This window comes from Pelodiscus sinensis, chromosome 2 (assembly GCF_049634645.1).
Source record: "Pelodiscus sinensis isolate JC-2024 chromosome 2, ASM4963464v1, whole genome shotgun sequence".
Lineage (NCBI taxonomy): Eukaryota > Metazoa > Chordata > Testudines > Trionychidae > Pelodiscus > Pelodiscus sinensis.
This window is the reverse complement of record NC_134712.1, coordinates 36,107,219-36,120,327: the sequence shown is the minus strand read 5'-3', so window position 1 is coordinate 36,120,327 and position 13,109 is coordinate 36,107,219. Positions and strand designations below refer to the sequence as shown.

The 13,109-nt window shown below is 37.1% G+C and overlaps 1 protein-coding gene across 6 annotated transcripts in view; it reads left to right on the top strand.

Annotated features, from left to right (window-relative positions):
* The window catches only part of VPS13B (vacuolar protein sorting 13 homolog B), a 999,042-nt gene that overhangs the window by 937,083 nt on the left and 48,850 nt on the right, over positions 1–13,109 (top strand). For all 6 annotated transcript variants that reach the window (XM_075920306.1, XM_075920307.1, XM_075920304.1 and 3 more), the window contains 10 exons: positions 377–532; positions 2,692–2,955; positions 3,431–3,514; positions 3,693–3,868; positions 4,294–4,464; positions 6,791–6,992; positions 8,185–8,373; positions 8,734–8,880; positions 10,221–10,504; positions 12,590–12,717. In XM_075920306.1, coding sequence (XP_075776421.1) covers positions 377–532; positions 2,692–2,955; positions 3,431–3,514; positions 3,693–3,868; positions 4,294–4,464; positions 6,791–6,992; positions 8,185–8,373; positions 8,734–8,880; positions 10,221–10,504; positions 12,590–12,717 — 1,801 coding nt within the window. The remainder of the gene's footprint in view (positions 1–376; positions 533–2,691; positions 2,956–3,430; positions 3,515–3,692; positions 3,869–4,293; positions 4,465–6,790; positions 6,993–8,184; positions 8,374–8,733; positions 8,881–10,220; positions 10,505–12,589; positions 12,718–13,109) is intronic.

Here is a 13,109-nt window from a genome sequence, read left to right as displayed (position 1 = left end):
AGACATACTCAGATTTCCAGAGCTATTTGCAAAGCAGCAATGGAACGCTCTTATTTCCTTTGCTCTGCCCTGTAGTGTGCAGGGACTCTTCGTAACAAGTGGTGTGCTAGATCTTTACCATTAAAGAACATACATTATTTGTAGTATACAGTATGGACATTTATTTTGGTAATATAGTCATGCCTACTATTCCATTATTCTTTGTGAAGTCAGCAATTCTGATAAACAGGTGAGTTTTATACAGATTTCAGTGAAAATATCTGCTTGGCATTTTTAAGTTTTATGGATAAAAACATTTCCCAAAATTGGAACTCATATTCTAGTGCAAACCTTCTTTTGGCATTCTGAATTGAAGGAATGGTTGTTTTCTCTCCAGCTACTCCACATATGCATTGAAGGTTGGGGAAACTGGCGCTGGTCTGAGCCATTCAGCGTGGACAATGCAGGAACCTTTATCAGAACCATTCAGTACAAAGGCAGGACAGCATCACTTATCATCAAGATTCAACAGCTCAGTGGAGTGCAAAAACAAGTAAGTGCCTTGCTTCCAGTATTGGGGAGGGAATCATTTTTAATCTGAGTCAATTAGATAATGCTTTATTACATAAATAGTGAAGAATCTATTTTAAATTATAATATTTCCCTGTAATTGTAGTGTTGCTCACTAGTGCCATTATATTTAATGAGTCTAGCAGGACTTACATTATAGAAATTCTTTCAGGAGTTAATACTACTCCACGGCAAGAATTCACTCTGGTATGGATCTTGGCACACAAAATCTTAGTCCTCAGCAAATTTTTTACACATTTTGTAAAACATCCTTTTGCCTGGTTTATAATTTCTAACTGTAAAAACATTATACAGTTTCTGGCACATTTTTGTACTCTTGAAAAGCAGGAATGTGTTTTGTTTCTTAGAAGACTTTTTAATGTTTTTAGTCTGTAGTAGACGCTTTTGCTATTGAAAAAAAGAAATGACTGAATTTAAATTTCAACGGGTATGTTGCTTTTTTAAGGACAGGGAGCAAAAGTGTAACTGGCTATGGCAGCTTCATACCAAGTCAGCATGAATCAGCACCCACCTCCCCTGTTCAGGTAACTGAAAGAGATCCATGCCAGTGCAGAAAAAAAGCCCTCTTTTACCTGGATCAGGCAGAGAAGTACCTATCCTCCCACCCACAAGAATAGTTAAAATACCAGGTTTAGTCATGATACATTGTGGGTACTACATTAGTCACGCCTTTCTCTGTGGACTGGAAACAATTTTTTTTTTCTCATCACCAAATTGGCCATGGTGAGGTGGGATTTTTTTGCCTTCCTCACAGCAGGTTGGGGACTTAGTGGGGACAAACAATAAAATGGGAGTTAAGCTATGATGTCGTAACATTTTAGGTAAGTGTGGCATGGATGTCCAGTGCAGGTACTCTGTGGGGGAAGGATACAGTCATCAGATAAAATAGATTGGTAAAGAATTTAGAGGAAATGTTCTTTAAAGGAGCAGAAGGAGGAAGAATTCAGGGTGTCTATGATTGGTAAAGCCAGCAAATAACCCCATGACTGGGCTCTGGATGAGTAAAGGGGGAGGGCTGACAGCAGCCCTCCATCCCCCACATGAATATATAAATTAGTATGGAGTTACCTGCTTACTAGTAACTCTCTCTAGTTTTATGTGCCAGGTATTCCCAATCATTAGGGATAATGTTGCAGTCTAATTATATCACATCCATTGACTCTGTCCTCCTCTTGGCATAGCCAAACAATGGGTTACTATGAAGATATTTTCCTATAACATGTTAACATATCTGTAATAATGTTGTCATAGTTCTGTCCCAATTGGCAGAAGCCAGGGCACATGGTGGACATAACGTTCAGTACATAGACATAGGAGAACACTTTGCATCGTCCAATAGTGATCCAGACAGAAGTAACTCTCAACCTGTTTGGCCGATTTCTAAGTAGGCATGTTGAATATACATAGTGTGGAGGGCCTCAAAGCTGTTTGAGAGCTTTTTTTAATGTTAATATTCACATGGAGTTTTAATTGAAGGGCAAGCTTTAAATCTGTAAACATACTTCAGAGACTTGCTCCTTTGAGAAAATGAACCTTAGATGCTGACCAGGATTTGGGGTTTCAGTGGAACCTTTCAAAAGCCCTTTTGGCTGCAACTCAAAATCTCCATAGCAATGACACCGCATGCCAAGAGAATTGCAACATATCAGCACATCAGGGGAAGGCAAAGACAGAGCTTCAGCCGCAGAGCACAATCCTACGAAGTGAGTTCAGTAGGCATTAAGGGCACTAACACCAGACAGGTCCTTATCTGATTTTTTGCATAATATCCATTTACATGAAAGCCATACATTTTAGCATAATTTGGAGTGTCTTAATAATTATGGCTCTCTAGAATTATCAATGCATTTGGACAATCATAAGAATAATTTTATTTATAAAATAACACATTGCTGGAGTATCTAACGTGCTCAGTGTACACATGCCATTTTCAGCAACTCTCAGAAACCAAACATTGCTTGAGGTTTTTTTTCCCTGTAGATTGAACTTATAAAATCAGTCGAGCAATTTAAGAACAATGCAGTTTTAAGGATGTGAGGAATCTAATTTAATTTCAGTGACACTCTCTGAGTTTTCTTTGTGGAAATTGGTAATGCAAAAGTTTTCTGTTTTATGTTTTAGATAATAATCTGTGGAAGACAGATGGTCTGTAGTTATCTGGCTGACAGCATCGAATTGAAAGTGGTTCAGCACTACATTGGCCAAGACGGGCAGGCAGTTATTAAAGAACATTTTGACTGCCTTGCAGCCAAACAGAAGCTGCCTTCCTATGTCCTAGAAGATGATGAGCTGACGGAATTGAGTGTGAAAGCTAAAGGAGATGAAGATTGGTCAAGAGATGTATGTCTCAGTTCCAAAAACACAGAATATAGCACAGTCATTCAGGTACGGAAATAAATAGATGTTTGAGTATGACATATAAAATTTTCCATGAGAGTTTGGCACCTAAAACTCCCAGGCAAATTCTAAACTAGAGTACCTGTTGGCAACCTCTCAGCCTTTCATCAATATATACTCAAGAAATGACACTTACTTCTAGTCCAAACTACCATTTCCCCTTTCATCAGTAGCAGATATCTGATAGAGGAGCTTCTGACTTCATCCTTAATTATATTATTCCTACTACACTCCATTAGAGCAAAAATATAGGGTTTAATGTACCTTAAATGTGTCACATGTTTAGAATCCTACGTAAATTTTAAAAACAGAGAGAGCAGTGTCACTCTAAGTGGTGAAGTGTTCTTGTCTCTACCTTCTAGCTTACAGTATCTCAGTGTTGTAACTGATGTGATCAAATGTTAAACTTTATAAACTAGAAATAATCTTACTTAATGGTGTCTATTCATCTCTCTGTGTGCAGGTACCATCTTCAAACAGTTCAATTATTTACGTGTGGTGCACAATTTTGACATTAGAACCCAGCACTCAAGTACAACAACGAATAGTGAGTGCATTTGCCATTCTCAGAATTCTGTATAGCTCTGTGACCTTTCATGTTCTGAAATAAATTAAGGTCAAAATGACCCAGAGTGAAGATTTATTAACAGCTTTTTTCAGCATCTGGAATAGAATTAACATTAAGTTGATGTGTTGTTTTTGGTGGTTGATTTTTTTCTTTGTAGATTGTTTTCAGCCCTCTTTTTATCATGAGGAGTCATCTTCCAGATCCAATTATCATACATTTGGAGAAAAGAAGTCTGGGATTGCGTGAAACACAAATGATTCCAGGAAAAGGGCAGGAGAAATCATTGCAAAATATAGAGCCTGATCTTACCCATCACTTAACATTTCAAGCTAGGTATAACTTGTGCATTTTTCTGAAAGTGTGTACAACATAAAAGGAGTAATTATTTACCTTTAACTTTCAGTACACTACTTCTAAGAATATTCTGTTACATTGTATGTATAGAGAAGATAATTACATGGACTGCTGAAAATGCTATGATGGAGTATTGCAAACAGCAATTACTCTTAGTGCACCGATACCTGTTTATGCTGAGTGAAGTATGTAAATTTTGGCATTTTGAAAAAAAAGTACCACCTCTTGTGATGCCAAATTCTACCAAGTTTGGAGTGTCAGTTTCTATATGTCTGGTGAATTCTGATTTCATATCAGATCATTCAAGTTTCAGAGTGCACTCATAATGCTGCACTAAAGAAAACAGCCATTGTTTAGACAACCTACTGCTGCAATTGATTTCTGTTTCTGTTTTCATTTGACAGGGAAGAGGATGATCCTTCAGAATGTGCAGTTCCTATCTCAACAGCACTTATTAAACAGATAGCTACTAAATCCCATGCAAGTGGCACTGTGAATCAGATACTGTCTGAGTTTTATGGGATTAATAGCTCTCCTCAGCCTGTGTGGCCATATAATAGAAAGGATTCGGAGAGGTAATGAAGGCTTTGTTAAGTGTTACCAACTGATATTGCATTGTCATGAAATTAAAGAAATGCATATGCAAATAAAGCAATATTTTGAAAGGCTCTTCTTTTTTTGATGGTAGTAAAGGACTTAAAAGCCCTTACTTTTGTTCATGCTTTTGTAACTGGCTGATACAGTTCATAAATATTTTCCATAGTAAAAAGCTTCATAAATCATTGCAAATAACCTGATAAATGTTTTACCAATTTTTTACCAAAATATCTTATCTCAATGAACTTGTCTGGATGTGCTATACACCATTAAAAAGAGCTTAGATGTGATTAGTTAGCAGAAGTAGCTTTGTGGGTTTTTATATTTTTGTTTTTTATGGAGGTTTTTTTTAAGCTGACCAACCAATGAGCAAACAGCACAACTGACACATGTGGATTTATGATCAGAAAGATAATTTGTTCATTAGCTTAGCTTTCCTCAAATGCAAGTGGTATTTAGTCAGTGGATCATTGTACTAATTTCATGTACAGGCAATCCCCGGGTTACGTACAAGATAGGGACTGTAGGTTTGTTCTTAAGTTGAATCTGTATGTAAGTCGGAACTGGCGTCCAGATTCAGCCGCTGCTGAAACTGATCAGTTTCAACAGCGGCTGAATCTGGATGCCAGTTCTGACTTACATACAGATTCAACTTAAGAACCCCAGGCGTCCCCAAATCAGCTGCTGCTGAAACTGATCAGCGGCTGATTCCAGGAAGCCGGGGGCAGAGCAACTCTGCCTCGGGCTTACTGTAGTCAGCCGCTGGTCAGTTTCAGCAGCGGCTGACTTGGGGACGCCTGGGGCAGAGCAGCTGGCGCGCCTGGGCTGTTCTGCTGCGGGCGGCCTCCGAGGCTTTGCTCCGCGTCTCCCTGGTCTGACCAGCAGACCAAGGAGACGGGGAGCAGTTTTTCTCGCCCCAAAGAACGCGGGCGGCGGGACCGCAGCTCATCTGGGCATCCCGCCGCTCCCGTCCTCCGGAGCGAGAAAAGTCCCGTTCGTAACTGCGGATCCGACATAAGTCGGATCCGCGTAACTCGGGGACTGCCTGTATTTAAGTTCCTCCTTCCAGGGGTTGCGCAAACCAAGAGAAATTTTTCTTTCTGTTATTACGAGCCTACAATAATAACTCTTAACTTGGTGCCAAACAAATGGTAGTCCAACAACAAAAGCATGTAAATACACTAACAGTCAAGACAGGTAATGTAGTTAGGTGACTTGTCCGACACAATAACCACAGCTGATACATGGTTCAGGCCCTGACTGTACAAAAACGTATGTGCTTAGTTTTAAGGACTTAAATAGTCTCATTGAAATCCATATGCTTAAAGTTACTAACTATTTATGTTCTTTGTAGGATTAGGGCCTGATTGAAAGCATCACTTAATAACATGAGCCCTCAGTTCACTAAGAACAAATCTCTGTCATCCAAAAATTGTTGCCTATGGCTTATTAAAGCCTAATATCCTGCTGAAAATTCTTGAGAATAGATAAGTAGGATTTTTCAGTGGTAATGTAGTTATCCTAAAAATTCACTTTCAATCTGTTCTGACATCTGTTACAATTAGCTGAGTTTATCCAGCTTTGACTCTTTACTGTTAAGCTACTCATCTGGAAATAAGTAAAAAAAACTAGAAGTAGCTATCTTTACAATACTTTATTTACTAGAGAAAGGATCCGTTTCCTTTTTTGTGTATGCTTAACCAAGTCTGTAAAACCAAGTTGTAATGACTATATCTTGTTTAAGTCAGATGAAATATTCAGATACTTGTTTACCTACATTTGAATACCATGTATGGTATCTATATTGAATCATTAAACTGACAACGGAGTCCTTTGCAGCCAGAGAATTTAGATCAGCACAGAGATTGCTCAAAACTACATTGTAGGGACCACACCAGCCTTGTTTACCCCCGTCCCAATTTGAGGAGTCTCAACCATTTTTGTGGTTCCAACAATTCTAAAGTGACCACCAGAAGAGACTGTTGTTAATGCAAACATAACCTTATAAATACTAAAATTGACAGAGAGTAGTAGTAGTCAGAGCAGGGGTAGTCATAAAACTATCTTTAATGCTTTTTTTTAAAATGATCAGATTTCAAATGGACTGTCCTTTTAATAATACCTGCTTTTACAATCTACACTTAGGGAAAGCTTTTTCCGGATAGTACATCTGTTCATTTCAGAATGATATATCAGGATGAGATATAGTAAAATAGTTTTCTGAATAGCTAGGATGGTTATATGCAGATTTAACAGTGACTCAGTAATTTTGTCTTCTCTTTCTTTTGATGTTATTTGAAACAGTAACGAACAGCTCACGCAGTGGGATAGCCCAATGCGGGTGAAGCTTTCAGTGTGGAAGCCGTGTATTAAAACCCTACTGATAGAACTTCTGCCCTGGGCACTGCTTATCAATCAGTCTAAATGGGATCTATGGCTATTTGAAGGAGAGAAGATAGTTCTTCAGATACCTGCTGGGAAAACAATTATACCTCCAAATTTCCAGGTAGCCAAACTGTTCAAGTTAACATGCACCAGTTTTCTAAATAGTTAAACCTTTATTTCAAGGCTATGTTTCTAGTCCATATGTGTACCAGAAAGATAGTTATGGTCAGGGTATAAGTATGAATTAGACTATGCCATGCTGATTGGCTAAAATAAGCAGATGTAGAGCAAGGCATCTTGGCAGGATATGGTGCAATACAGTGATTGACAAGTTAGAGTTGCTGCACAATATGGCTTACAGATGCCTATGAAAATATCTACTTTGACAGACAGCATAGAGCAGACCTAGCATACCAGGTGAGCTATTCTCTTGATTTATGCACAAACAGGTTGCATTCTTCACGGTTTCCCTCTGGGCATTTGTAATGCCTACTTTATTCTAATTATGTGTCAGCAATACTTGGGAAAATCTGGCTCTGCCTCCAGGTGACCAGCAATGGGAGTTGACCACAGTGGAAAATTACATTTCTGTCTTTCCACTGTTCCAGTAATCAGTTGCACAGCTATTATGCTAATTGCACTAAGCCGAGTACAAAGGCTACTTTGTCCCTTATGGGTATAAATTGGCTTAGGTGTGAGAGATGATGGAGTGGAAAGAACGTTTGTCTGGAGAGTAATTTTTTTGAGACATGGGCTTTATATGTAGTTTATGTGCTTCCAAGAATATTTTGATATCTGTTGTGATAAATGTGAATATCAAATGGGAGAGAAGGGACAACTGCTTAAGTATGCACTCTCCAACTTTTAGTTCACAAAACAGATTTAGTTAGATTTTTCCTTTGATGTGCCCTCTTTTTGAACACCCATAACTTCTCTTATTGTAACTCACAACTTATTAGGGGACTTTAGGCAGAATTAAACTTAATTTGCTTGTCTACTCAGTACCTCATCAGTGGAAGTTATACAACTTTGTGGTGTATAACTTCTTTCTGGCTAAATTGTTTTCGTTGAATTACCTTGCATTTGCCATTAAATTTGCCAGTGATTTTTGAGATACTTATACAGTAGCATCAACATGTCTCTTATAAAATGTGTATTGTATAGAGAGAATTAAAGGGGGGGGATCTAGATTTCTAGAAAATAAGTAAAGAAAGTTGTTTATAGGTATATGCATATTTAAAAATTACCGTTAACTGTAATATGAGTGTAAAAGTTAACAGAAAGTTCTACATATGGGTATTTTCCATTTACAGGAAGCTTTTCAAATTGGAATATACTGGGCAAACACTAACACTGTGCACAAATCAGTGGCGATCAAACTAGTTCATAATGTAACATCTCCAAAATGGAAGGATGCAGACAACGGGGAAATGGTAACACTGGATGAAGAAGGGTTTGTTGAAGCTGAAATAAAACTTGGTGCCTTCCCAGGTCATAAAAAGGTTAGGAAGACCTTGTGATGATTTATAACTTTACTATTTCAAACAGGGAATAATCAAACAGCAGATGAAAGCTGTCAAATATATAACAATGCACAAACTTAGCTCAAAATATATGAATAGATTCAAAAGCACAATGCAAAGACAAATAATGGATCAAATAAAAAACTGTGAATTCTAAGTCTTGTTTGAAATATATGGACTGATGCAACTAAGGAATTTGATGCAGATTAGGTTATAAGGTAGATGAGGCTATAATGTAGATGCATCAGAACAGGGTCTCCAACCTAAAATATTTTTCTACTGTATTACAAAACTTTGTTGTTTTTATGTCTGCTAACATTTTTTTAAATTATCCTGCAGTTGTGCCAGTTCTGCATTTCATCTATGGTTCAGCATGGCATTCAAATTCTACAGATTGAAGATAAGACAACTGTAATCAACAATACATCATACCATATCTATTGTATACCACAGCTGTCTGTTTTAAGGCCTCGGTCTGGAGAGGAGGTAGAATATTTTGGATGTTATTTTTGTTTGGTTTCTACAGTATGTAGGCAGTGATATTTAATTAAAGTCTCAAAATTGTCTTGCAAAAATTGAACAGAAAAAAGTAAAACATTAAGAGTTCAAGATAAGTAATTTCATATTGTTTTAATTTAAAATGAGGAAGCTATGGCAAATTCAGCCACGGTAATTAACTGTGATAGAAATTTGTGCAAAGTGGCAGATCCCTACACATTGCAGGATTAGTTCTGCCTGGTTTCCATCTGTTCAGAGAATGAGGGCCATTGCTATAATAGAGGCAGTTTAATCCATAATAGCTGTTGAATCACTTCTGAGAATTTGTACTAAGTTCTCATGTAGAAAAGGGACATCTGCTTTGCAGGATGAAATATATGAGATACCCTTTTGGGAAGACTCCAGAACCTAATCATAATCCATAGATCTGTAGATATTCCCCAAATGTATGTATTTCAGGGGGTACATCAATTCATTAAGTTTTCTGGTGACAGCATTGTATGTTCAGGAAGTAAGCTTACAGTAAGCAGAATGCATGCAGGCACAACTGTATTTTTAATCGGTCACTTATGTATTGATCGGGGCATGCAGGTAAATGAACAACAGACACATGAAATCAATTTAAGGGGTGGACTGCAACTTTAATTAATCTAACATTGTGGAGGGATACTGTATGCCCATCCCCTGCTCTCACATACCAAACATTTATTGGGTTCTAGTGCAGGGTTACAACCAATATATCCAATTAGTCAGGATAGATCAACCTAATCCTACCCTAGGACTCCACTTCTGAATCCTCTCTGCTCCCTCCCCCATGAAGGTGTGGACAGAGGTTGCCAAAGGGGGAATTCACTCCACAAGGACTTCAGATGTCCCCTTCTATAGGAAACAAAATCCATCAGCAAAAACTCAGGTCTAGGAGGTGGCTCTTTTGACCTTTATCCATAGTGGCCATGTCATCCCTCACATCTGACAGATGAGCTAAATGCTTAGGGAGAGAGAATTAGATGTCTCTGGGTATCATCGCCACATCACCTGCTTGTGAGCATTTAAATATGCAGGGGTATCTTGGAAGAAGGGCTCACAAGATGATTGACTAATCCAGTCACCAACTACCAGTCAATGGAAAGGCAACAGATCTGGGACAGGATAGTCAACCCTCCCTCTTGCCACATGTGTCCTCTTGCATCCCCTCTCCTTACACACACATACACGCTGGTTACAGTTTTCTAATTGGACACTTATAACTGTTCACAGTAAAAATTAAATATGAATGAACTGTTGTTATGACCTAACATGTATTTGCATTATCTTCTTTTTCTTTCTAGTATTTACACATACCAGATAGTACAGCATTCAGAATCTGCCCAGCTGGGGAACCACCTACTGAAAAATTGAGCTCTGTTCCTTGTTGGGACCTGATGTCAGACATCAGTCAGTCAACATCAGAAGTGTCCCTCCTGAAAAAGCACATATTGCTAAGTTTCAGTCCAATTGTGTGTGCTGACAGTTTGCAGTGCTGGAGCCTGCCAGCTGTGATTAAACAAGAATTTCCTAGACAGAGTGTGTCAGTACCCATTGGTGTTTGTAATGAAAGTGGATTTTGTACCAGGTAAATTGAATACATGTGAATGATGTTCTTCTTTGACTGTCAGTATAAAGCTTTATCTAGAAACAAAGCATAAGAGATTAATAGAAAAGTTAAAATAACAACACATGTCCACCACATGTCAAGTCAGACCTCACTTTAATTTAAAAAAACTATTACTGTTTGATGTTTTGGACACGTTTAATAAATGGTTGAATGTTATGAACATGTACATCTTGTACTATTTTACTATTTACATGGCCCCTCCTTTTACATGTATAGAATAAGAGAGAATGAAAATAAGTCTTTTCAAGATTAAGAGTTGGATATACAATGTTAAGTAATGTACTTCTAAACTGTAGGATTTGTTTTTAAGCATTGACAAAATCAAATTTTATACAAATGCTTTGATGATTATCCTCAATCAGTGAAAACAATTTTTAGTTTAAATTTAAACAATTTTTGTGGCGTTTGCAACCAAAATACTGCAGCATTAAGAGCCAGGAAATGAAATTCACTGATAGAGAGTTTAGGGCCCAGGTTGAATGAAAAGAAAAAAGTAAGCAGATGAAGTAAATGGTGAAAATAGAGTTTGTTCAAAAATCATTTTGGTGTTATTAATCTAAGTCATTAGTGGCACAGAGAAGAAAATTGTTTTTTAATACAGTATATGATTTTTAACTTCATAGTAGCCCTTTGAGAGATATGCTGAAAAATAATAAAGTAGAATCTGTTGTACTTTTTCTCTCTCCAAATATTTCTAGAAATCTTAATAGAGAACTTGAGAAGATGTTTTCTTTAAGAGATTTTGTGATTTTAATATTTTAACCATGAAATTTTAATCTAGCAATTTGGAGATGTATTTTGGAAAGCTATGTGAAAATGCACAGTAACATTAAATGAGAAGAGTAAGTGAGAAGAACAGGAAAAGAAACATTGGGAAGAAAATATTTTGAGAATGGAGTGGAAAAACTTTCCATGCTTTAAGGCTTGCTATATCTAAATACATGCTCCCCTTTCAAAACAAGAAATGCATCCAGCAAGTTAAAAAAAAAAGTACATTATCAAGTAGGAAGACCTGGCTTTAATTTCCAGACCTTAGGTCTGATTGTGCTCTCACTTATGCAGGTGTAAATGAAAAATAAACCTAAAATCAATGAGGCTAGATCAGTGTCAGTGAGCTCCGAATCAGCCATGTAGTCTTTCTTTCATCTGGCCAGCAGAAATGGGAGGTGCTTTGGAGGCAACGTGCTCAGTTTGTATGGAATAAGGTGGGAATTCATTTTATCAGTCAATATCAAGAGCAATCCCTCTGGATAATTTAGAATTGATATTGGTGGATTCCAGAGATATCCATGTGGACTTCAGAGGGAATGATGCTAGCAAAAATAGTGTTCCTAAGAATACAGAAGAATAATGTGGAGTTCTGATGGGTAGGAAGGATCCATGCCACTCCCTTTCAAAAACTGGAATAGTCATATTTTTTAGATGTTATTTAATTTTAAAAAATCACTTTAAAGAAGCAGATTTTCAGAAGAGGCTACTAAAATTGCACATGCAAACAATCAGTTGTGTGTGCAAATCAGGAAATAGTATTTCTCATTAGCTAATGATGGTGCACAATTAATTGATTTTTTTTAAATTGCAACAGTAGTGATGCAATTTAAATGCTAGAATTTAATATGATGTTATTGTTATGGGTCATTAATGTTGAGTACTGTGTTATTGTTTTTTCAAATAACATTTACATGTACATGCAAATTTTCCTGAGCTGTTTCAGAAGTTAGTTTTCAAAATTTGGCATTGAAATTTTATTTGTTTTTAGTCCTTTATAATACTGTAGTTTAAGGCTCTGACCCTGCAGCATGCAGGTACTTAATTTTTATACACAAGTAGTCCCATTAAAGTCAGTTTATTTTAATGTACTATTTTTCTCTTGATTTTCTTTTAAAATGTGTCATCAGTAGGACTACTGACACTTAATGTGCTAAGTGTCTGCAGAATTGGACCTAAGAATAAAAATGTTGCAGAAAAGGGTGTTCATAATAGTAAATTTGAAGAGCATCCCAAGAATTATATAATTATATATATAATCTTTTTATGTTGTAGAGCCATAGCACTGACTTATCAAGAGCATCTTGGGGTGACATACTTAACTCTTACGGAAGACCCTAGTCCTCGCATAATTATCCACAACAGGTGTTCTGTCTCATTGATTTTAAAGGAGAACATCAAAGGTATGGAATTTATGTTACAACACAACAATCAGAAACATTTTCATAACCCCCGCCCCTCCTCAACCTCCCACTATACTCTTTATCTATACTGGAAGTTTTAATTCTATGGATGCAGTAGTTATGACTAACATTTGTGAAGAAAGGTAATTCTGCTTTGCTAAGAGTCAGTACTTAGATTTTTAAAACTATTTAGGCATTGTGGTGCTTAGCATTGAGGTGCCTAATTGATTTAGGATCCTACATCTCATGATAGCCTAATTCCCATTGGAGTGAGACTTAGGCTCCTAAATCAGATGTTGCAATGCTGAGTGCTGCAACTCCTAAATAACTTGAAATATCTGAGACTTAGTGATTTTAAACTCTTTATTTCTTTTTCGAGTGGTTGCTCATGT